Below are 23,583 nucleotides of genomic sequence, written 5' to 3'. Positions count from 1 at the left end.
TCGTCGTTGTCATGGTACCGCCGCAAAACTCCAATTAAATAGCTTTAATAAAATAAAAACAACTCTAGAAATACAGTCAATAAATAGGAAATTATATTTAATCATCCCTTTTTTTAGGGGTAAACCCTTAAACTTTGTCAAAGAGAAAGAATACATGGTGTGTATGAAAACATTTGTTTGTAGCTAAATTTAAAGTGATATAAGAACTTCCTACGATGAGGCCTTATGGTTTAAAAGCAGCCACTCGAAGGTGGTGCTGGCGGGATCACTATCGCTAGGGGCAACCACGGTCTGGGAGCGGGAGGAAACCAGTCACAAATACGAGTCTGCGGTCGTCGTTGTCGTTTGGAGTCGAGTTGGAGTCGAGGCAACCGGAGGGGGAGGGGGGGGGGGGGGGGGTGAGGCGGGCTGGGTGGGAGTCTGTCCTTAGGGGGGGGGGTCTGTGTTTCCTATTCAGAGTACTGGTTGTAGGCGTCGAAGTCGCCCTGGCCGTTGTAGGGGTCCTGCTCAGTGGGGTTGGTGCAGTACTTTTTGTCACACACCTGGCGGGGCTGGCCGTACGAGGTCATGCCGCGCTGGGACGCCCGCTTGTTGGTGCCCATCTGCAGGGACACCGTGCTGGAGTCGCAGGTCTCCAGGTCCAGCTTCTTGTCGAAGATCAGCCTCCTGGTGCCAGGGGCCGTCATACCGGCCTGGGGGGCGGAGCCACGACGGGGGACGGAAGAAAATAACCATTTTGTGAATTATGTACTTTTTTTTTTTTTACATTCTTTCTTCCATTCCATCTTCCTGCTGTTCAGGGAGACACAGAATCAACTCTGTGTCCGTAGATAGGATCCCAGAAAAGTTGAACCATTGTTCTTGGATTTGTGTTTTCCTAATAGCACCAATGATGGTCCAACTTTAACAGATTTGTTTACAGGTAAGCTATAAGTAATACATGTTGAAGTTTAGGTAAGGATTATCAGAGACAGAGAAGAACACGAAGGGAGAGGTGGAGAGAAAGAAAGGCAAGAGAAATGGACATCAAAAGTGCAGTGAATGCCCATTTATATGTTTAAATCTAGAGAACATGCTCTCATGCCCAAACGTCAGGTCTAAGAATATATAAAGCAAAGGCATGCACGTTTGATACTAGTCCTGTGTCCTCTCACCTGATTGGCTCCCTTGTTGGTGCCCATCTGCAGGCTGATGGTGGATTGGTCGAGAGGGTTGTCCATGCCGATCTTGGAGTCAAACAGCAGGCGCCTGGCTCCGTAGGAGGTCATGCCCTTCTGGCTGGCTAGCTTGTTGGTGCCCATCTGATCAACAGGGAGAAGAGAGGGCAGACGTTAGGATTGGACCTGAGGTTTGAGGGTTGGGGCGGTGTTGCTTTATCTCTTCTTGCCAGGTCCACGAACGGTCAAAAAAGAAAGGCTGCCCTCCCCCACTCTCCTAAAAGTTCCCATCATTCTTTGTAAAAACAAACAAACAGGCATTACTCCTTCAACTTAAATGAATGAAAGAATGAACTTATAATTTTCTCTATGCATCCCAGGTAAGGTATTTAATGACAGTCCTTATTGCTGTCATCTTGTAGAGAAAAGGCATTTTTATGTATTTTATTTTATGTCTATACAACATTACAAGGGTGCGCAAGGGCAGTAAATGGATCAATCTTGGTTCATGCCGCCTGGTGCAATTTTAAGCGCATATTATGCACTTTACACGACTATAAAGTTTGGCACTTTGTTGCACACATGAGGTTATTAATTGATAAACAGCTCATGCGTACAACACATTTCTAATAGTTTGGTCTGCCTCTGATTTGTTTTTATAAAGTGTGTCACTTCAATTCCATTCCATTCTCCCTTCCATTCCATCTTCCTGCTGTTCAGGGAGATACAAAATCAACTCTGTGTCCGCAGATAAGATCCCAGAAAAGTTGAATAATTGTTTTCAAAAGAGCACCAATGATGGTCCAACTTTAACAGATTTGTTTACAGGTAAGCTATAAGTAATACGAGTTGAAGTTTAGCTAAGAACTATCTATCCTTGATTGGTATACCCATCACAACAACTGTTCCGGTGGTTATTCTCTTGATGCACTGCTTTCCCCCTTAAGCCCAACACGGGAGGTGGAGGACGGCCATGTGAAGCTCACCTGCAGGCCGATGATGTTGCGTCCCTCCTTCAGCTTCTCTGGGGCAAAGCGGCGGTGCGTGGCCTCGATGTACTTCACCCCCATGTCGTTCTTAGTGTGGAAGCCCTTGGACTGAGCCTGGGGGTAGGAGAGTTGGAGATGGATAGAACATTATCGAGATATATAAAGCGCAGGGTTTCACAAGAGGTGGGATGCACTCTTTTACAGGTGGACCATTTATGCACATTTTCAGGCAGGCTGTCAGACTGTTGCTTGCAGCCTGTTCTATACACAGAGAGTGAATTAAGTTTAGAATATTTAGGCAGCTGCCTAAACTGTAAAGTGCTTCGGGAAAACCTGAGACTTACGATGTTTGACATTGTAAACGCATAGCATTTTTAGAGTGCATGATTCCATAATAACATATTTTCTTCAGTTTCTATCTGTTTATTATACCAAAGGTTCACAATCAATAATAAGTTTCAACTTTTGCTTTGCATTTGCTCCACTAGAAACAGCTAGCTTAGGTTCTCTTTAACAGAGAGAGTGAGGATATAAAGTCGAAGGAAATAAACTGGTACGTCTCATGGTTTTGTGTTTTTTTTTGTTATGCAGTGCAGCTGTATAGCGTAGTTATAATGCCTGGAATACCTGCCGGAGCGTAGACATGCATGAAGAAACAGAACTCTAAACAAGTGCTCTCACCACGCCAGCAAGGGTGATCAAGGTGCTCTGGACCTGGGTGTGGTTTGTGTTCTCAAACAGATCATTGGCCTCAAAGAGATCGTGCAGCTTCAGGCCGTACTTTGTGATGGCACGGACAAAGTTACCGATGTTCTCCAGCTGAAACACACAACCGTAGAAATGAGCATTTAAACGTCAGCGCTCAGAGTTTAAAACCAAACACATTGTTTTTCATTATTGCAACCTAAAAATCCATACATCCTACAAACAAAAAGGTAACGATATGATACACTATTCCTGTACTTGGCAACATTGACACACATTCTGAGTTGGGCCACATGTTGATAGGCCATCTCCACTCTGGAATGTAAACCATCGCCCAGACACAAACACACAAATAGGGCAGCTTGCTCTCCCCACCTTCACACTGCTCTGTGTGCTTCAGGAAGCCTCTCATCCTCGAACAAAGGGACATAACAGCTCCTTGTAAGGTAGGTCCAGCCTTAACAAACTGGGCCAGCTACAACGAGGTAGGGCAGTCTTAACGAGGTAACAACCCAGTCATAACAGGCAGGTCTGTCGAACTGAATTAGGCCAGTGGCCGAGGTGAAGGCCAGCCACGGGGCAGCATGGATACCTAACTGTGGTATTGTATGACTTACCTGGTGCCAGTTTTGAGTGGAGTTGTTGATCTTTCTCACCGAGCCAGGTTGGAGTGTGTTGATGAGTCTGTCGAGAAACAAACACATTCATTTGATATGGACCAATGCAAATACCCAAGATATGGAAACATATCCTAATTTACCATTTTTTTTGTTTTTGTAAAAAATACAACCAAAACAAGACAATAAGATAATTTTAAGCATTCATTTATTGTCGTTAATGTGCTGATGATCACAAACAGAGTCAACGTCCCCTTCAGTAACAGAAGTGGATCGGGCCAGTGATTGGCTCATTACCGAGTCTAGGAGGAACTGGATACAGATTATATCCATCTATTGTCGTTAAAGGTGACATATTATAGCCCCAGGTGAGCGTGTGATTAGCCGTTACAAGCCGTTTTGAAAATCGGCCTCTTCTGCCATCACAAGTGGGCGTGTGTCCACCTAGATGTATGGCGGAGAGACGAGCAACGTTTGCTATAGTCCACTGGGTAGGCTGGGAGACTGATCTATCCAGCACACACCTAGGTGGACAGTCACGCCCACTTGTGATGTCAGAAGAGGCAGACCTTCAAAACGGCTCGTAACGACTCATCACACTCACACCTGGTGGTATAACGTGTCCCCTTTTGGCTTTAACGCTCTATAGTTCAGAAGGAAGGTACTCCGGGATACTAGGGCAGTGCTCGTGCAGTACACCGGTACTCACTCGCACAGTATGACGCCGTCCTTCAGGCTCTCCATGAAGGGGTCCGGGACCCGCTTGCCGACGACGTCTTGGATCCACCGCCGCAGCTCCTCCTCCTTCTGGAGGTCGTACTTCCCCGCCAACTGGAGAGACCCAGAGATCCGTCAGAACAACGGCGCCTGGATATATCTGCGTTCCCATCTCACGTCCCCCGTCGAGGAGGTTCCACAAACAACCTCTTAGTTTCACCCCGTCTCCACGAGTCCACTCATATTGTACTCCGTTTGTTTGTTTATCAGACACCTCCATAGTGACTTACAGTGAGTACAGAGACAGGCCATTACGGAGCATATATATTTGTTAGACATTTAATACAAAGGCAGGTAATTAAGGAGCAGGTAGGGGTTTGACAGTGAGTACAGAGACAGGCCATTAAGGAGCAGGTAGGGGTTAGACAGTGAATACAAAGAGCAGTCATTAAGGAGCAGTTAGGGGTACGACAGTTTGGCTTACATGCCTAACCCCTAAAATATGTTGACTGAAGCGCATGTGCTTCCTTTAACTGGAAAATAGTTCACTAGACTATAGTCATTAGTAAACCATAATCATTTTAGTTTAGCACAACATATTATCATGATATTATAACATTGATGATGGACCTCAGTCCACAACAATCGCTCGGTGTAACAGTGAATATGGAAGTCCTCCCTGGGAAGACAACACAATAATAACAATACACATGTATTTATGTATATTTTATGATTCATGATGAAGTTGAGAGGAGAGCGGCCTGGGGACATTCTTGAGTGGGAGTCTCGCACTTCTCTCTCCATGCGTATCCTATCCTTACTCGCACACCCACACAGCTCTGATATTTTACATTCTGGCATGGAGTCTCTTGTTCTCTCACTCTATCTCTCCATCCTCCCAAGGCTCTCATTCTATTTAGCTTTCTTTCCCTCCTCCTCCCTTTCCATCCTAACCCCCATCTCTCCCTCTGGCCAATACAAACAGGTTCTTCAGAACCAAAACGGCTCTAGAAGTCATCACACCAAAATTGGGAGAAAATCTCTCTCTCACTCTCTCTCTCTCGCTCTCTCTCAAAAGTCAGCATATTACTTTTTTTTTTACATTGCTATGTTGCTCCACTTAATACTCATGTAAGAGAGACTTTGGTCCAAAGAAGCTCATTGTTCATTCGTCTGCCTCTCAGCCACTAGCAGGCAGGTGGTAGGAGGTGCGTTGCTTCTGTTGTGTACAGGTAGACGGCAGACATTAGGAATCAAACCCAGAGCCTTTGATCTGAGCGTCTTGTTTTACTTTGGCATTTGATGTCATATTTAGTGTGTTTTTGAGCATTTACAAAAGCACGATATACATCAAGAGATGTATCAAATGTATTATTATATTGTTATTACAAGTATTATCATAATCGATCTGAATCTTGAGCCACAGTTATAGAGCCGTTCCTCTGACCTCTCCCACAGCGCACTAGGAGGCCAGAGGATGAGAGTGAGGGAGAGAGCCCTCCAGGATAAATCTGGACCAAAGTGGTTCAGTAAGAAGCTAAAGAATGCAACGACCGGTGGCTCTGTACCTCCTGGTTCTAAATCTCTCCATATGGGTGCCACTGCCATGGTCTAATGGTCTAAACAGTAACAGTCGTTAGACGTAGGGTAGGAAAGTCGAGTGGGTACTAGGGCGTCTCCAACTTCCATCCCGACTCGCACAGGGAACTGTAGAGGCCTCCTAGGGTGAAATGTCCAAACCAAACCTCCTTAACTCTTTAGTAAACTAGTTAATAGCTAACTCACCAAACACACGGTAGTGTGCATCCCTGTTGGCTCTGTGGCCGATAGGCATGTCCTCATAACATCCCATGAAGATGCGGCAGAAACATTTAGTACAGGATCATACAATTAGGTCATCAAAACGTCATCAAATGAATACAAATGAATCAGTGCCAATACTGAGTGAGTTTGTTCCCAGATAAGGAAAGCAGTGGAGTTATTCTAGTCTCTCTGATGGACGGTGCGGTCTGCGTGCGGATGGCTCAGCTTCAAACTGCCATCTTTAGCATCCACCTGCGTTCTGTCACAGCGGCGTTCCGCAGGAGAGCGGTCTGTCTACTCTGCGCCAAACGGGAATGTAAACTGTTTGGAATATGAGGTTGCGTCGCGCGCTAGGGGACGGGGTCTCTCCTCCTTAAAAGGACGTGATGGGATGCACCTGACGGATGTCATGCTAGCGCTAGCCACACGGGACAGCCCATTCGTTACAATGTAAGCGATGCAGCCTCAACTTTACGTTCAATCGTGTCGGGGTTTTCTTCTTCCTAAACTAAACCATAGTTATAAACAAAACGAAACAATATTTTGAATTATGTGATAAGTCGCATGTTGTTATAGATTAACATTTAAGCATAGGCCCATAATAAGGTAGGCCTATTGAATAACTATAGATACAAATGTTGTAATGTACAATGTTAATTGGGAGACTGCCTTGAAATAAAAATGAAACAAGAAACAAGTGGGGGCTAAATCCCACTGCATTCCATTGCTGAACATAAACACACTCACAGGAAAACATGTATGCTTTCAGCCTGGGCAGGCCTGATTAGTAATGTCTGTGTTTATAAGGCCTACTATTCCAGCTTCGAAGAGAGATGATACAGTTCGGGGAGCAGACGCCATGCTGTGTTGACAATAAGGATGATTTGAATAGCTCCACTACTGGCTGACCTTAGGTCTGAAAACTGACCGGGCTCTGTCTCCATTCCCTCGCAGTTCAGCATACTGGCGTTTCTGTTTTGCGTTTCAGAGAATTAAAACCCCTCTAAAAAAATGTGAATACACCCTATATAGGCGTCTGAAAAAAAAACGGATGTCCGTTGACAATACTGGCCATGATAAATATCTCTGAGGGCCGTGGATGATGGAGACACGGTTGAAAAGGTCTGATCTGGACCATTTTTCATTATAGCCTATAGGACGGCCTCTTATTGTGAAACGTATATCACGCATACTTTCCACAGGCACACATGTGTACCCTTTTTAAACAAGCATTCAAATGTGGTAAATTCGAATCCCCAATCGATTTAATGAGGTTTCATCTAGCAGGTTAATTCGACTTTGTGGGACAATCTTATCCAGTTGTCAGGTGTCAACCTTCAGCATCCTTTACCTGCTCCTCGCAGCCCTCGCAGCTCAGTGGAAAACACCCTAAGCACACAACACAACATGTTTCCAAACGCAAAAGGACTCTTACCTTGCTCTTGACTTCGGCTGAAAGTCCGAACGATGGTCCGCTCCTGAAATGTTGTGACATGATGCGATCTGACTATTTACAATTTAGAGAGCTGGTCACTGATGCTGCAGCTGGACACGTCTTCAGACACTGGCACGGAGTCCCCGCTGTTCAGATCGGGAGAAATCCAATATTGCAGAAGGGTAAGGACTTTGGGTTGAGCCTGCTCTGTTGTGGCTTTTGGACAACTTTCCGACACTTTTCCGAATCTTTTTTAAACTCTTCCCATCTGTGCTCTGGCACGGTGCGTCGTGATTGGTCGAGGTCGACATCCAATGCGGACGCTGCTTGTTCACGGGGTGATGTCACCATTCGGGCATCACACTAAATCAGAAGTCTTTTTTTTTCTCAACCTAAAACAATATATTGGATTAGCCTTTTCATTGACTCGCGACTTTATTCATATATCATCAAAATTAATTCAAGTGGATTTTCATAACAAATGCAAACAGTACACCTACTACTCTTTTTCCACTGATATCCTACTCAAGGTAGTTATATTGAAAACATATTCCAATTACCAAATAATAGACTGAATGTAGACAGGTAGTATATATAATATAAATGTAGAATGAAAATGGAAGATCAACATCTTTATTAATCAGTTGTTTTTAATATAGAAACACTTTGTATACTGTATAAACCCTAAATAAGGCTTATAACTTTAAGTCCAATACGTTTTATTTTACAACTTTATTAATTAATGTGGGAGTAACACTAGGAACAACAGGGTTATATATTATTTCACTGCAGCGGGGAAATAATAGAAAGCAAAATCAATCAGACCAATAGCTAGCTCGCTCGTTAGTGAACCTGCTGATTGTAAAATTCTATACCATCCTGATCTATGATGTGACCCTGCAGTAGGGCTCAGCTCATGGATCAATCTATCAAAATTGACAATATTTAATTCAGGAATCCGCTTGCTGTTTGAATATTATCTAGTATCATTGCGGTGATGAACAATAGAAAAGCATGTGCTCTGTGCAACTGGGATTACTGGTTTGGTTCACAAACTGGATCACAAACCATCAGTTAGTTTAATAGTTTAAGTAATGCTGGTATGAAGTAACACCCATGCAGATTATACTGCAAAACATAGGGTATAATTAGTACACATGCTAACATATAAAGTGTAACAAATACACAGCAAGGTATGTACTTCTTAACTGAGTAGTATGTCTAGGTACATTAACACAGTAGTGGTGAAGCCCACATAGCTAGTCACAGTGTCTGGAAGCTAACTACAGACATGACCTCACAGTTGTCATATCTATCTATTGATCTGTTTGACGTCCAGCAGATTAATTGAGAAGCAGGATGGATCCCATAGGTGAGCCATTCCTACTGTGTGGCTCATCCTTTTGTGGATAAAAGGTTTCCAGAGGCTGGACCCCAAATGATTGGTTGAATTGATATGCTGGCAATTGGACGCACACACACTCTCTCTCTCACACACGCATTTACACACACACGTTCACACAGATCTGCGATCCAACTTTTTAAAAGACACACACACACACACACACACACACACACACACACACACACACACACACACACACACACACACACACACACACACACACACACACACACACACACACACACACACACACACACACACTTCCCCCCCATCACTTTCTAACAAAATCACACACACACACACACAACAATGGGATGCATGCATGGTGATGCACAAACTCACACACATCGACTTACAGTGCACATCACACACACACACACACACACACACTCATACACATCACACATATACACTGTCACACTTTCCCTCTAACACACATCCACACACCGACTTGCAGACTGACACACAAGCACACAAACACAGTGTCACACACTCCCTCTCACACACACACACACACACACACACACACACACACACACACACACACACACACACACACACACACACACACACAGTGATGAAGCGTACAGAGTTGTAAACATTTCAGAGAGGGAGCGAGGAGAGGTGCGGGGAGGAATGCAGACCCTTTATTTGGGCATGGAGGAGGCTGGGAGAACCTCTCTCCCTGCCTCGTGAAACACGACGCTGCAGCGATACTATCTCTCTTCCTGGTGTCATTGATGGAAAGTACAACACCGTGTTGGTGGGGCCATTCTAGAGAACCCGAAAGAAGGAGTAAAAACGTATTCCAATTAATAGTGTGTGTGTTGGGGGGAGAATTGTGTTTATTTGAACCAGACTGCTTGAGACCAGAAAACGCTCACTATGGACAGACGTCGACCGTTGAAGGTTTTGGTTCTTTCTTCAGTGAGATGGTGGAGGAGGGAAAGGGTAGAACGGGAGGCGGGAGGAGGGAGGTGAGAGGAGGCGGCGGGTGGTGGTGATGGAGGTGGTGATGGGGGTGGAGTAGGTAATGGTAACAGAGTGGCGGTAAGAGGATGCTGCCATGGTTGTAGAATTGGTGGTTAGGAGACCGATGAGGAGGAGGTGGATTCCAGGAGGAGGTGGTGGTGTAGGTTGGTAGAAGTGGTGGAGGGGGAGGTGGAGGAGGTGATTGGGACGTTGATGGTGATTGTAGGTGGTTGTGGTGTCAGTGAAGTGAAAGCTAGGGAGGTGGAGGTAAAGTTGTAGTGGAGGTGCAAAAAGGGGGGTTGGGTTACGATGTCCAAACATGAGTGACATCTGCGATTTCGATCGACAGATATAGAAGCAGAGAGAGAGAGAGAGAGAGAGAGAGGGAGAGAGGGAGAGAGAGAGAGAGAGAGAGAGAGTGAGAGAACGAGAGAGAGAGAGAGAACGAGAGAGAGAGAGAGAGAGAGAGAGAGAGGGGGAGTGAGAGAACGAGAGAGAGAGAGAGAACGAGAGAGAACGAGAGAGAGAGAGAGAGAGAGAGAGAACGAGAGAGAGAACGAGAGAGAGAGAGAGAGAGGGGGAGTGAGAGAACGAGAGAGAGTGAGAGAGAGAGAACGAGAGAGAGAGAGAGAGAGAGAGAGAGAGAGAGAGAACGAGAGAGAGAGAGAGAGAACGAGAGAGAGAACGAGAGAACGAGAGAGAGAACGAGAGAGAACTACTGTTTCAGGAGCTCAGGAGGGCACTTCCAGACCCCCTCTCCCCGTTGGCTCATGTGAGGTCCTTCTTCTCTCGCTCTTTTTATGGAAGAAGGAGGAAAGCTGTGCGGGAGCGCTGTGTCTCTCAGACCTCAGCAGCGGCAGAAGCATTCCAGCCAGCCTTCCCCAGCATGACCTCACAGCCAGCCGGCCTCCGATTGGGTCATTAACACGCCGAGTGTCGGTGATCAGAGGATCCCCCGGCCAATAAAATACTTGTAAGGCTAGAAGTCAAGAATGGGGGATTACTTGTAAATGTTAACCGGTGGGCTCTGGTTGTTGTGATTGATTTCGTTCCCCGGGTAAAGGTCCTGAGGCTGCTCAGACATTGTAGTGTTTGGAGACACATACAAGTTTGGACATGGCCATGCTCACTTTGAGCCTGTGACGTCAATAGTCTGCTTAATATCATCTACCCGATTTTAGCTTTGCTGTTACAACTTATACGAGCTCCATCGTCTATTTATTATGCCATTTCAGCAGACGAGTAGTCTAAAGCTGACTTACAGTTGAAGACACATGGCTTGAAGGAGCAAGGAGGTACATGGGCTTCTTGCTCGAAGAGGCTTGCAGAATGTGGGGATTTGATCCCAGATCCTTTCGGCAGCGTATCGAACACCCGAACCACAATACCTTGCCAGCCCCCCCCCCCCCCCCTTCCCCCCTCGTAAATGTCTGTATGCATTTGAAGGCGATGATGTCACCGCGCGACAAGATGGTGACAGCTAGTTGTTGCTTGGAAACATTCTTGCTGAAAATGAACGACAGGGAGGGGCAGACGACTCTGACCTCATCAAATCTGGGCAGATTTTGGCATCGCAGAAAATTACATTTTTTTCTATTTTTATGTCCTCCCAAACGTGTGCCAACGGGCTTCAACCCTGAAAAAACAACTGTCTATAATCTGTTCCTTACTTTAGGTAGAAGTATGTTGCTCAATACGTCTGGGCCAACAGGAAGCCAATTCAAACACTGGTTCATCTAAGGGAAAGACATTTTACATACATGGGAAATAATTGATTATTTCTTTTTTCGGTTCAGTCATCAATCTAGGACCCAATGTTTTTGGAAACACCAGGAAAAGAGGTGACGCAGTGAAAGACAGATCGAGTGGGGGAAAAGTACACTGTTTAATTCATAGCACCTCCATCACAACTACCCAACTCTGAACGATTCATAACAGGGAGCGAAGGGTCTTAAAAATACAGAGAACGGCAGTTGTATTGTCTGCCATTTTTTTGTGAAGAGCGATGTAAAGTGTGTGTGTCTGTGTGTGTGTGTGTAGTACTGTAGGGGTTCCTGTTTGTGAGGGGCTGGCTGGAACAGACCAGGAGTCGTGTTCTAGGTGTGTTTCAAGGCCTTGTGTGTGTTTGTGTAGTAGCAGCCAACCTTTTCATTCGGTCTCTCTCTCGCTCTCTCTCTCTCTGTGACCATGTTTGGTAAAGCTCTGCAGACTGAACCAGCCCTTTGACCAGCTGGAACACAAACACACACACACGCACACACACACATAGTTGGATTCAATCAAGGCCAAGCCCTCCTCCACCTCCTTCCACTTTCTCGTTTTTTTCATCTTTTCTCCCCTCCTTTTGCCTTTTCATCTCCCATATTTAATCCTACCTTTCTAAATCTCGTTCACACATCATTCCTCCTCCGAGGAGGTGAGGAGTTGGAGGAGAGACCCTAGTCATGTTCTAACAGACCACTTCTGCCCTATATGGTGGACTATTTATGGGTATTGGAATACATTTGGTTATCTGTATAGATAACATTGATAATGCGCTGTAAAATAAGTGTACAACTGATATTTCCATGCTTAATCCATCGACGAATAATGAATGTCGTAGTTTCACAGTAGTCTGCAGAGTCTCAGATTGTTAGGTCGACTTCAATGATGTCGGTGCTACACGCCACCTATAGATGGCTTCTACTGGACTCCTCCATGACCAGGACACAAGGTGGGGTGTTGGGACCGCTTTATTGTTGAGTTGGATGACAATGGTACACGAGGATGGTTATCCAGGCTGCCATGCAGGCGATTCCTCTCTGTAGGCTTAGGGTTACCAAGTCTGTCGAGAGACGGCTGGCTCACCCAGCCTCTCCCTGCCCGAGCCTCTTTGGACCGTCTCGGGCCAGGTGAGGCTGCTTAAATCGGCCATCATCCACACACACACTCCAGATACCAGTGACAACAAATTGAGGCTTGGGAAAACCCCAGCCGCCCCCAGCCTTTATCAATATGACAACTATTTTGTTTCCCTTTTGTAAAATGGGAGCCTTTATTGAATTTCATTTAATCATTTGCACTGGGGCTGTCACTGTTATACAGCCTGCTTGAAACACAGTACGAATGCACGGCCGAAGTACCCAAGATGCGCCTTTAGTGTTCCATCTTCTCTACATCGTAGTTTCTTCACACCGTCCATAATATCTGCCGTTGACATAATGACATAGCCTTGAGTAAGGGCAGTCTAAGCTCCGCGGTTGTCTTTTCCTACGTCCTTGTGAATTATCCTTCACATCTTTGTGTGACCTCATGATTTTTTTTCCATCGAGGTCAAGGAAAAGAGGTTCGGAAAGGACATATTCCAAAAAAGTATGTCCTATCGGACAGGAACCTATACTTCTGCTTGTTCCACTACTCCTTTCACATGACATTACCCATCATGCACTGGGACCATGGGTCTTCCCTTACCTGACCCGATCTCACTTTGTAGGTTGTGTCAGGTAAGAGTAGGAGATGGAGGGACAAAGAGAATATAACGTCGAGAAATAGATAGAGATGGAGGGGCAGAAAGAGGCAATGAGATGGAGAAACAGAATGAGATGGAAAGAGAGAGAGAATGAGATGGAGGGGCAGAAAGAGAGAGAATGAGATGGAGAGAGAGAATGAGAAGGAGAGACCAAAGAGGGAGAGAATTAACAACATCAAAGAGTCCGTCAACTTCCGCCCCGTCATCAACTTTATTGAATGACATAACATTCAAGTAAGTCTCAGCTTCATCGCTACAATCCGATCATTAGTAGTGGTCATCGTAGACGGCGTTGATCCGAGACACAAGTATACAGGGCCTGTGTGTGTACTGTTCACCGCTTCACATTAAAGGGGACATATTATACCACCAGGTGTGAGTGTGATTAGCCTTACAAGCCGTTTCGAAAATCTGCCCCATATGACATCACTAGTGGGCGTGTCCACCTAGATCTGTGCTGGATAGATGAGCAACGTTTACTTCAGTCCACTGGGTAGGCCGGTAAACTGATCTATCCAGCACAGATCTAGGTGGACTCGCCCACTGTCCACCGATTTTCGAAACGGCTTTTTAGGCTAATCACACTCACACCTGGTGGTATAATATGTCCCCTTTAAAACCTCCAGAATAAACAGCTTGAACAGAAAAACAAAAACTAAAGATTGCATTGTATTAAAAGAGGAAATTAAAAAGTGACAAAACAAAAAGTAAGAAGATCAGAAGCTTCACTGGCAAGATTTTAATTGTTTTCACTCTAATCATTCTCATTCAGATCATGTTTTCTGTTCGATTAACCCAACCTCATTAAGTCAGGCTATTCTCAATTCTAACACATTGTGCATCGTTAGTACAAGATCAAAAAGTGCCGTTGTACTTGGTAAGTCTGAATGCCGCCGACCTCTACAATAGGATTGAATGACCTTGTCGCCCTGGGTACCAGGTGACCTCTCAGCATGGCGGTTAAGAGTCCGGCGCTATCCAATCGGACGCCTCTCTGCTCCCACTGAGCAGCGGGTCAAACGGACCAATCGCGAGCCGGCAGGCATCTTCGTTACGCCTCTACAATCTGCCCTCACCAAATCAATCACAACTTTATCGACAATTTGTAACTTCCCAAAACAATTATTCCCTCCCCAACCTCGCCCTCACCGTTTGCATTGTAACGATTGTATTGAGATCACACCTACCCTCCGACCCCCCCCCCCCCCCCCCCCACCCCAGCCACCTGATCTGTACCCGGGACCCCCCCCACCCCTACGGAGGCAGAGATCCGCGGGAAACCCTCTGAAACCAGAGTCCTAGTACCAGTCTGAACTCAAAAAGGCATCCAAAGGTGGCGTACAAAAATAAAAACACAAATAAAACTACGACACAAAAACGGGCCGATGATGACGTTATCCCAGCTCCTCCTTATCAGTCTCATGACGGGGTCACCGCCCCCCCCCCCCCTCTCCATGTCAGACCCTCGATGTAGTCACCGTTGTGACGGATTCACAGCTTTTAAAGTTCCAGAGGTCAGCCGGACAGGAGTACAGGATCTCGGCACGTCCGCGACCCCAAAACACGAGGAAGAAGTCCAAAATATAATTTAATGCGTGTGTGTGTTCATTGAGAGTTCCAGTCTCATCCCCATGGGCGTTAAAAGATGCTCATTATGCCGCATCACATTCACAGGAGCCAGACCCCCGTCCACACACATGATTTCCCCCCCCCCCCCCCCGGGGAGGAGACCCCCTCAGATGATGTCTACGATAATACTTGGCCGGATTATTCATTGTGCAGGCAGGTTACAAAAATATATGCATACAGTATACATATACATTATACAGTATACATATATACAGTATACATATACATTATATACAGTATTCATATTAGGAATATAGAAGGAGGGGGGGGGGGATTTCAGCTTTAAAAAAGGGCAAAGGTCATTCTAAAAGAACAAAGAAAAGGGTTGTTAGACAAATCACAGCCCCTGCTGGTGTGAAGCCACAGACAGACAGGTAGAGACGGACAGAGAGACAGGTAATGGGGACAGGTAATGGGGACAGGCCGCGAGAGGCAGACAGACCGATGACAGCTAGAGGCAAACGAACCGGTAGGGACAGGCAGACCGACGGGGTTGGTGGAGGCAGGCAGACCGACGGGTTGGTGGAGGCAGGCAGACAGACAGACAGGTGGTCAGGGTTTGCCTGATGCAGAGGACACACAGTGAGTCTGTCGTCCTTCATCGCACCTCCAGGCCAGAACGAGCGCACACCTCCACCAACTGACTGACCGAAAGGGGGTCAAACTGAGACAAAAATAGACCCAGCCTACTCCCAAGACCTAGTCAATTCAGATTAGAGTCATTTCAGATTTTTACTGGGCAATTATTACTGGGCGGTCTTTATCCCTGGACAACCCCTCCTCTTTGAAGGAAGAGATCGGCCGACTTCTCAGACGACCTCTGGCCCTAACCCAGAGCAGCACACATAAATAAACCAACACATGCATATACTCTGCTCTTAAGAAGAGACACAACGCACTAGATTTATAAAAAAAAAAGAAATCGGGGTAGAGAAACCCTCGTTGGATTAACATTAAATCGTTGGATTAACATTAAAATCGTGTATATTTAGAGGTCTCATTCATCTATTCAATCTATTTTTCCTAAGGCCTCCAAAAATATTGTATATTAATCATGCTTTATAGCGAGGTTATCAATGATCCAAAGTTATCATCGTAAAAACTAAAACCAGAACAAGCAGCTAGCTGCTTATGTTAGCACATGGCTAGCCACCTCAGGGATCGACTCCCGAAACCGATTGAGCATGTGTGATTATCTGTCGTTTGATTCTCTGTATAATAGTATACCAGGATCATTCACGGGACAGACATTCTGTGCGGGGAGCATTGTACAGCACACGCCGAACGCACGCGTGTATAGACGTCACAGCGTCACTAAGAACCACGGAGATGCCCGCGAGCTAGCAGATAAACGCTAGCATGTCAACGTTGGCGTATGAACGCTAGCGATACCCAACTGGGCTGGCAGAGGAAATCTCCAGAGATAATCGACTGAAGCGACGAGAGAGAGAGAGAGAGAGAGAGAGCACAAAAGAAGAACAAAGAGAATAAAGAAGATAAAAAGCTCTCTTGGGTTCAATGAACGAGTGATGGAGATACACATCGGATTTGATTCTTCCCATGACTAAAACCCCCTCGGTACGGGAAAATGAAAAACAAAAAACACACACACACACACACACACAAGCAATAACCATTGGGCTGAGTGCGACAGTGAACGCAGAGGGCTGGAGTGAGTCCTCCTGTAGTCTTTATAAGGCAGGGAAGAGAGGTAGAACGCAACCAAAACAACCGGCTCAACCGAAGTCTCCCCTGGCCGCTGAGGCAGAGGTTTGTGATGAACTGTTGAGGGGTCTCATCGGACCGGGGCGCGGGGGACGCCGTGTGTGTGTGTGTGTGTGTGTGTGTGTGTGTGTGTGTGTGTGTATGTGTATGTGTATGTGTATGTGTATGTGTATGTGTATGTGTATGTGTGTGTGTGTGTGTGTGTGGGGGGGGGGTCCCAGGGTAGCCAGCCTCCGTGTCCCGCATGAGAAATACTGAGTCGATGACAGTGTTCCCCCCCCCCCCCCTGCTCCCGACCGGAGCACGCACTGTTGGCCCCCCACACCCACCAGTCAGAGGTCAAAGGGCGTTGTGAGCTGGTGTCCTAGCGTCCCCGGCCTACGTGACACCCTGGTCTGTGTGTCTTGTCTGTGTGTCTGTGTGTCTGTGTGTGGTTGTGTGTGTGTGGTTGTGTGTGTGTGTTTCCTGGAGACCTCTGTTCTGAGTCGCCGGGGCCTCGGGGAGATGCCGGAACGATGGAGGACTGCAGAATAAACCGGACCATAACAAGACGACAGAAACTGTTTTCAGAGCTTCATCAACAAGACTGGGGGAGGTGGGGGGGGATAGAGGAAGCAGAGGACGGGGGGGGTGTAGTGATGAGTGAGGGGCAGGAGGAGGTGACGACGGGGAGGTGGAGGTGATGATGACGGACAGGAGGTGGCGGGGGAGGAGAAAGTGATTCTGATCAAATCCGCCGATTTTTCCTTCCACTGCAATTATTGCTTTTCTGGACTCTCGGGCCCTTCAGCCGAAGGCAGAGAGAGAGAGAGAGAAACTAGGGGCAGGGTGAGGGAAAGAAAGGGAGTATTAGTAGTAGTAGTAGTAGTAGTAGATAAGGGCGTAGTGATGCTAGAACAGGGAGGGAGGGGGGGGGGGGGGACACGACCGGGTTACTTTAGCGTGTGCTTGTCAGTCGAACTCCAGGGGGGCTGATTGGGTCAGGTGGGTGGGTGGGGGGAGGGGGGGGGGGGGTTCGAGACATTGAACCCCCCCCCCCCCCCCCTCCCCATGCATCTCCACCTCCGGCGGCTTCAGTCGGCGTGGTTCTTCACGGCGTCCTGCGGCGGCGGCGACGGCAGCGCCGCCCGGGGCTCCAGCTCCGGCGCCGCCTTGGAGCGCCGTGCGGCGGCGCCCGTCAGCACCTTGTAGCAGCCGCGGGCGATCTTGTACATCCAGATGGTGTTGAGGACGTCCAGCGCGATGCAGGACGAGATCCAGGCCACCTGGGCGCCCAGGCCGAGCCGCGCGAAGCTCTCCGTCCCGAAGGTGGCGAAGACGCTGGCCCAGTAAGGCGGCATGACGGCGATGCGCACCAGGAAGAAGACCACCGCCATGGCCACGCCGTTCAGGACCACCAGCCGGTGGGAGCGCGGGTACTTCAGCATCTCGTAGAACCACCTGGGAGCAGGGAGGGGGGGGGGGGGCGAGGGCAGGTCTGTTAGTGTGGCGCCTTTCATACGCGGAGGCACTTCACTGTGCTTCACACAAAAGCAATGACAAAATAAAAAAAAGAATGAACCAGACACAATTTCAGCGATAATGAAAGTAAAATGTAAAAGTGTGTAGACACGGATCACCGACAGCAACGAGTCCATTTAAAATAAATAAAAATAATAAAAAGGAAATACCCAAACAATGTGCTTAGTGGACGGCATTAGGAGGGCGACGAGACGCGGTTTAAGGATGAAAACGATACAAGATCGAGGGTAAACCCGTCACTTTGAGTGGGGGGTGTTACGCCACCAGGTGAGAGTTTTAAAAGCCGTTCGAAAATCTCCCTTTACCCGTGTTTTAGTGACATCACAAGTGGGCGTGTCCACCTAGAAAGACGTAGGGTGGATAGATCAGTTCATCAGCCTACCCGGTGGACTGTAGCGAATGTTGCTTATCTATCCATCGTGCATCTAGGAGGACACGCCCACTTGTGATGTCACTTAAACACAGGAAAGGGCAGACTTCTAAACGGCTTGTAATCGCAAATCACAGTCACACCTGGTGGCATGGTATCACCCCTTTAATTCATCCCAAGGGATAATGATGGGTTAAGAACTTTCAGGTTCTGGGTTCGATCCCAGAGGCAGCTTCAGCGCAAGATGCCCTAACCCCTACCGGCTCATTCATTAAATGGATCTGAATGGTCACGGTAAGTGGCTTCTATTTTGTAGGTGTGTGTGTATGGGTTGTGTGCGTCTGTACCTCTGATTCACAAACGGTGTGGACAGCTCTGAAATGAGACGGAAGTTGGCAAAGTAGGGAAGTACGCCTCGAGTCTGTAATGAAGGATTAAAACAACCATTAAATATTCATCATGTACAGAACAACAACTATTACATATTCACACTGTCATTTAGTCATCTATTTACTTGTCATTTAATCATTTTCACATCATCAAAATGCTAACAATTCAAGTGAAAAATACCATCCTGATCTCAAGTGGGAATAAAATGACATGAAGTATGCCTTTTTATCCTATTGGTAAATGTAATCCATTCATTCCATTTTCACTTCCACTTCAATTTTTTTTTCTATATTTTGTATTCCAAATGCTATCAATACCCTTGCTGTTTAAGAACATTTTAATCAAAAAGTCCCTCAGAGATCAATACAGTGCCCCTGTAACCTAGTATCAGCATGTCACTCTGCCCTCACAAACATGGCCGACTCACCAGGACGTATCCGTAAGCGTAGAGCGCCGCCAAGTGGTGACACACGAAGAAGCCGTCTCCCATGGTGCTCCAGTTACATGCCAGCAGCACCAGGTCTACACACACACACACACACACACACACACACACACACACACACACACACACACACACACACACACACACACACACACACACACACACACACACACACACACACACACACACACACACACACACACACACATTATTAATGAAACATTAGAGGACGTGGGGACATATGATTTTTATCATGTATATGAACCAGTGGTACTGACCATAAACGAGGTAGCCACAGGTAATGGCTACGTTGAGCTTCACAAGAGTGGGGTCTCCCCTGAAACACAGCAGCAAAGTTGTGTGAACACACAAGTCATGGACGCGGACACACACACACACACACCCATTTGCCAGATGTAGTCTGTGAATAAATATAATTAAATGGGCTGGAGTGAGTTCAACAATCACATTCAGGTGTCTTTGTCAAAGTCATGATGGGGCCCGTTTGGACGGCACAATGGTACGATTTGGATATTAATTACTCCAAAAGAGTGACAGTTTTAGTTGTCACACAAAGAAACAACCGCAGGAACTCACGTCTCAAACAAAATGATAATTACTATTAAACCAGATCCTTTTGGCGGGGAGTCAAACACCTGAACCACTATTCACACCTCCAGACGACAGATTCTGGACTAATATTTAGACTGCATTCGTCAAAGTACCGTTCCCCATTTCCGTCAAAGGAAACTGAATTCAGCTTCCTTGGTCAGCTTTTTCAATATTGACTCGTTTCAAGACTCACTGATAAAATGTCATGCCCATTGCACAGGCCAGGCTATTAGTCATTCATTCCACCTGCTCAACAAACAAATCGGCACACGATCCTTTCCCCTTTTAAAACCTCTCTATCCTCGAGCGTTCCTGATCGCGTCGGCTCCCGGAGCAACCAGGCAGGGCCCGCGCCGAAATCGACACGCGCCTCCAGAACCCGACGGCGTACATCCGTGGTTAATGGAGGCACCAACACCCCGCCCTCGTGTCCGCGCCGACACACAGACGGCCGCTCTCGATCCCGCTGATGCATCACCCGTATCGCCTTACCTCGACGCCCCCGAGCGCCGCGCAGCCCGCTCGCGCTCGGGGATAATACGGCAAAGTGGTCGAGAGCGGCTGAAAGATCACAGCGTCCACCAGACTGTCCCTAATCTGGCGCCTAATCACCTGGTTTAACACCCTCACCCCTCAGCCGGGGCATTAATCACCCGCTGAACTTTAGGCTATTGTAGGTTCCCGGGAAAAGGGAGATTGGATTTTTGTTTTAATGACGATTATAATATTACTGTGGTGTACAGTAAGCCCTATCAAGGGTGTTATATTGGGTCATTAAAGTTTAAACTTCACATTTACCCATTCATCCGTTTAGCAGCTTAGCATATTTTTAGCATGATGTGTCTGAACCCCCTTTATCTCGGTGTAGTAACTGTCACTTCACACTCAATATGATGCTGTGTTTCTCTTCGCAGACCCAATGCCAACCAAAGGGCATGCGAGAAGGTATAATCGAATCGAAGTATGCGGAACACTAAATCCATATTCACAATGCCTTCCTTCAGAAAATTAAGAATCGAACTGTGAAAGAAGCAGCAAAAAAAGACTGAGTCCACCCACACAATGAGGTGGCCGTTGACCCGGTCTCACACACACACACTTAGCGGATTACGGCGTGCTGGTTTGTTGTGGGGGCGGTAGGGGAGTGGCCCCCGCGCAGACAAAGCGTGGCCACAGGTCCGAGCGGGGGCAAGACTGGGGTCGCTCAGAAAGGGGAACAATGGGGCCGTGTGACTGGTGTTAATGGTGCTGCGACAGACTCAGCAGCCTGGGAGTTCATGCTCACTGTGGACTCGCACACCACGGGATGTGTGTGTGTATGTGTGTGAGTGTGAGTGTGTGTCCCCTTTCAAAAAAAAAAAGAAAAAAAAAAAAAAAAAAGGCAGGGGTAAAAACATTACACCTGCCCCTTTCCAAAGACGTCCCCTCTCTCTCCTGGGCAACACAGAGAACCGAAGAGGGAGTTGATAACCAAAGATACAGGAACACTCTGCTCTTCTATTCTCCCTGCTGGCTCCTCCTCCCCAGGCTTGCAGTAGCATTAGCGATTCTAGCCATGCTAATGACGCGGGCGTGCGTACGTGTGTGTGTATGTATGTGTATGTGTGTGTGTGTGTGTGTGTGGGGGGGGGGGTTGCAGGCGTAGGGGAGGGGTACTGCATTTATTCAACATTGAGAGGCCGTTGGGAGGGGGGGTTAGGAGGAACAGCAAGGGAGGGTGGAGTAGTAGCCTGCTAGCATCCATGTTGGGGAGAGAGAGCGAGAGACAGAATAATGTAAAGAGCAATGAGAAGGAAGAGGGAAAGACAGAAGTAGAGGGGTAAGAAAGAGCCAGGCAGGGGAGAGAGAAAGATGGCTGCAACGGATGGAAAGAAAGGAGGGGAGGGAGAGGCGAAGAGGACGGGGATAAAGAAAAGAGAGGGGGGAGAGAAGGGTGATGGGATGAGGAGAGGGGAGAGAAAGGCATGGACTGGGTTAAAGAGGAGAGGGGGGAGAGAGGAGGAGAGAGAGGCTAGAGGGACAGGGATAAAGAGAGGAGAGGGGGGGGATGGGATAGGAGAGACGGGGATAAAGGGAGGAATAGGGGGAGAGAGAGGCGAGGGGGGCCGGGATAAAAGAGAAGAGAGAGAGGAGGGGGAGCGAGAGGAGGGTTGGCTAAGGAGAGAGAGGGGGCCATTTATTTCGCCCCTCTTCGTTTTTAGGATTCGTTGATGCGCATCACAGAGTCAGCGGGAGAGACGGGGAGAGAGGAAGATGGAGGGATAGAAATGGAGAGGAAAGCAATAATGAAAGGGTAAATCCAGTGAGTACACCTCTCCAGAGACCATCCCTGACAGAGAGGGCGTCTCTGTCTCCCCTTCTGAGAGGGGGGGGAAGAGCAGGATCCACCCCTCCCTGTTGTTTAACCACACCCCCAACCCCCCCCCCTTCCCCCCCCCCCCCCTCTCTCTCCTTTTCCACACCCTCTCTGTCTCTCTCTCCCCCCCTCCCTGGGGGAGTGTCAGTTTTTTTTAAATCTTTTTCCTCCTTCAAGACTTCGTCAGGGACTCCGGGTCCACACACACTGTCCATGAAATTAAAACGCACGCATTTCCTGTTATGGGGAATAGTAGGCACTACTGTTAATGCTTTCAAGTGAGGGTTATTATACAGATTACTGAAAATACTTTCAAATGAGTAGGTAAATAATACTGTAAATATCGTTGTAATTTGTATCCATTTTCCATACATCCTCATTGTTGCATTGCTCCGCGTGTTCGGTTCGGCAGATGTTTCGTGCTTTTGTTGACATTGTGTTAACTGGCCAGTGACGAACACCACGTGGGAACTGTCCTCTCCACCTCTACAGGGATGACCTTGTGGTCCGTTTGACCCCCCCTACCCCACCGGGAACATCAGTATCACCTCACTGGCTTCATGTATCACCGGCTCGGAACGGTTATTTATACAGAACTCCATCGGTCGGTGTCACATTCATAGAGGACGGTTCAGGGAACGAGGGCCTGAATTATAAAATATAGAGACGATGAGACAGAAATGGTCGTCTGAAACGATATACCTGTAACTATAGCTGCAGCTCAAGAGGCGAGAGGTCGCAAACGGGGAGACCTTCATAATGCTGGAGTAAATAAAAAGGCTAACCTAATCGTACCTCGATATGAAATGTCTTCGGTGACATCGCTGAGAGGGTTCTCTTACCAGACAGGGTCGGCGTTGACTTTGTCGTCGAAACAAAGGATGTAGAGACAGAAGAGCCCAACGACCAGCGCATGGACTGTGGAAACAAGCCTGGAGAGAACACACACACACACACACACACACTTAGAACAGGAAATGGAACAGGTGATGGCGATCCAGGTTATGTGTAGAATGTGAGCAGTGACATCATCTCCTCATTTGATTCAGCCACAGCCATGTGGGTTTCATTTGATTGCATTTCTGGGCCACACGCGGAAGTCAACTTTGACCCAGGTAAACCCTTGCCTGATGAACTTTCATCCATGTGCATTATATAACAGGGTTCTGGCTCTTATCGATATCAGTAGATAATCCAAAGATTGCCTTTCACCTCCAGTCCTTATGG

The 23,583-nt window shown here is 47.3% G+C and overlaps 2 protein-coding genes across 2 annotated transcripts; both read right to left on the bottom strand.

Moving 5' to 3' along the window:
- Positions 1-421: 421 nt before the first annotated feature.
- Positions 422-7,675, bottom strand: cnn1b (calponin 1, basic, smooth muscle, b). The gene is made up of 7 exons (XM_060045467.1): positions 7,424-7,675; positions 4,178-4,299; positions 3,469-3,535; positions 2,828-2,965; positions 2,144-2,260; positions 1,155-1,301; positions 422-692 (listed from the first exon to the last, which is right to left on the bottom strand). Exons 1-7 carry the CDS (start codon positions 7,481-7,483, stop codon positions 450-452), a joined length of 894 nt encoding a protein of 297 aa, XP_059901450.1. The 5' UTR covers positions 7,484-7,675; the 3' UTR covers positions 422-449.
- A 5,820-nt stretch (positions 7,676-13,495) lies between these two features.
- On the bottom strand, positions 13,496-23,502 carry tlcd4b (TLC domain containing 4b). Its single transcript, XM_060067947.1, has 6 exons — positions 23,484-23,502; positions 23,199-23,388; positions 19,667-19,725; positions 19,371-19,465; positions 18,901-18,974; positions 13,496-18,102 (listed from the first exon to the last, which is right to left on the bottom strand). The coding sequence occupies exons 1-6, from the start codon at positions 23,500-23,502 to the stop codon at positions 17,736-17,738; spliced, it is 804 nt and encodes a 267-aa protein (XP_059923930.1). The 3' UTR covers positions 13,496-17,735.
- Positions 23,503-23,583: the final 81 nt, after the last annotated feature.

The sequence above is a fragment of the Gadus macrocephalus genome, chromosome 2 (genome assembly GCF_031168955.1).
Source record: "Gadus macrocephalus chromosome 2, ASM3116895v1".
Classification (NCBI taxonomy): Eukaryota; Metazoa; Chordata; class Actinopteri; order Gadiformes; family Gadidae; genus Gadus; species Gadus macrocephalus.
This window is presented reverse-complemented; position numbering and strand designations above follow the sequence as displayed.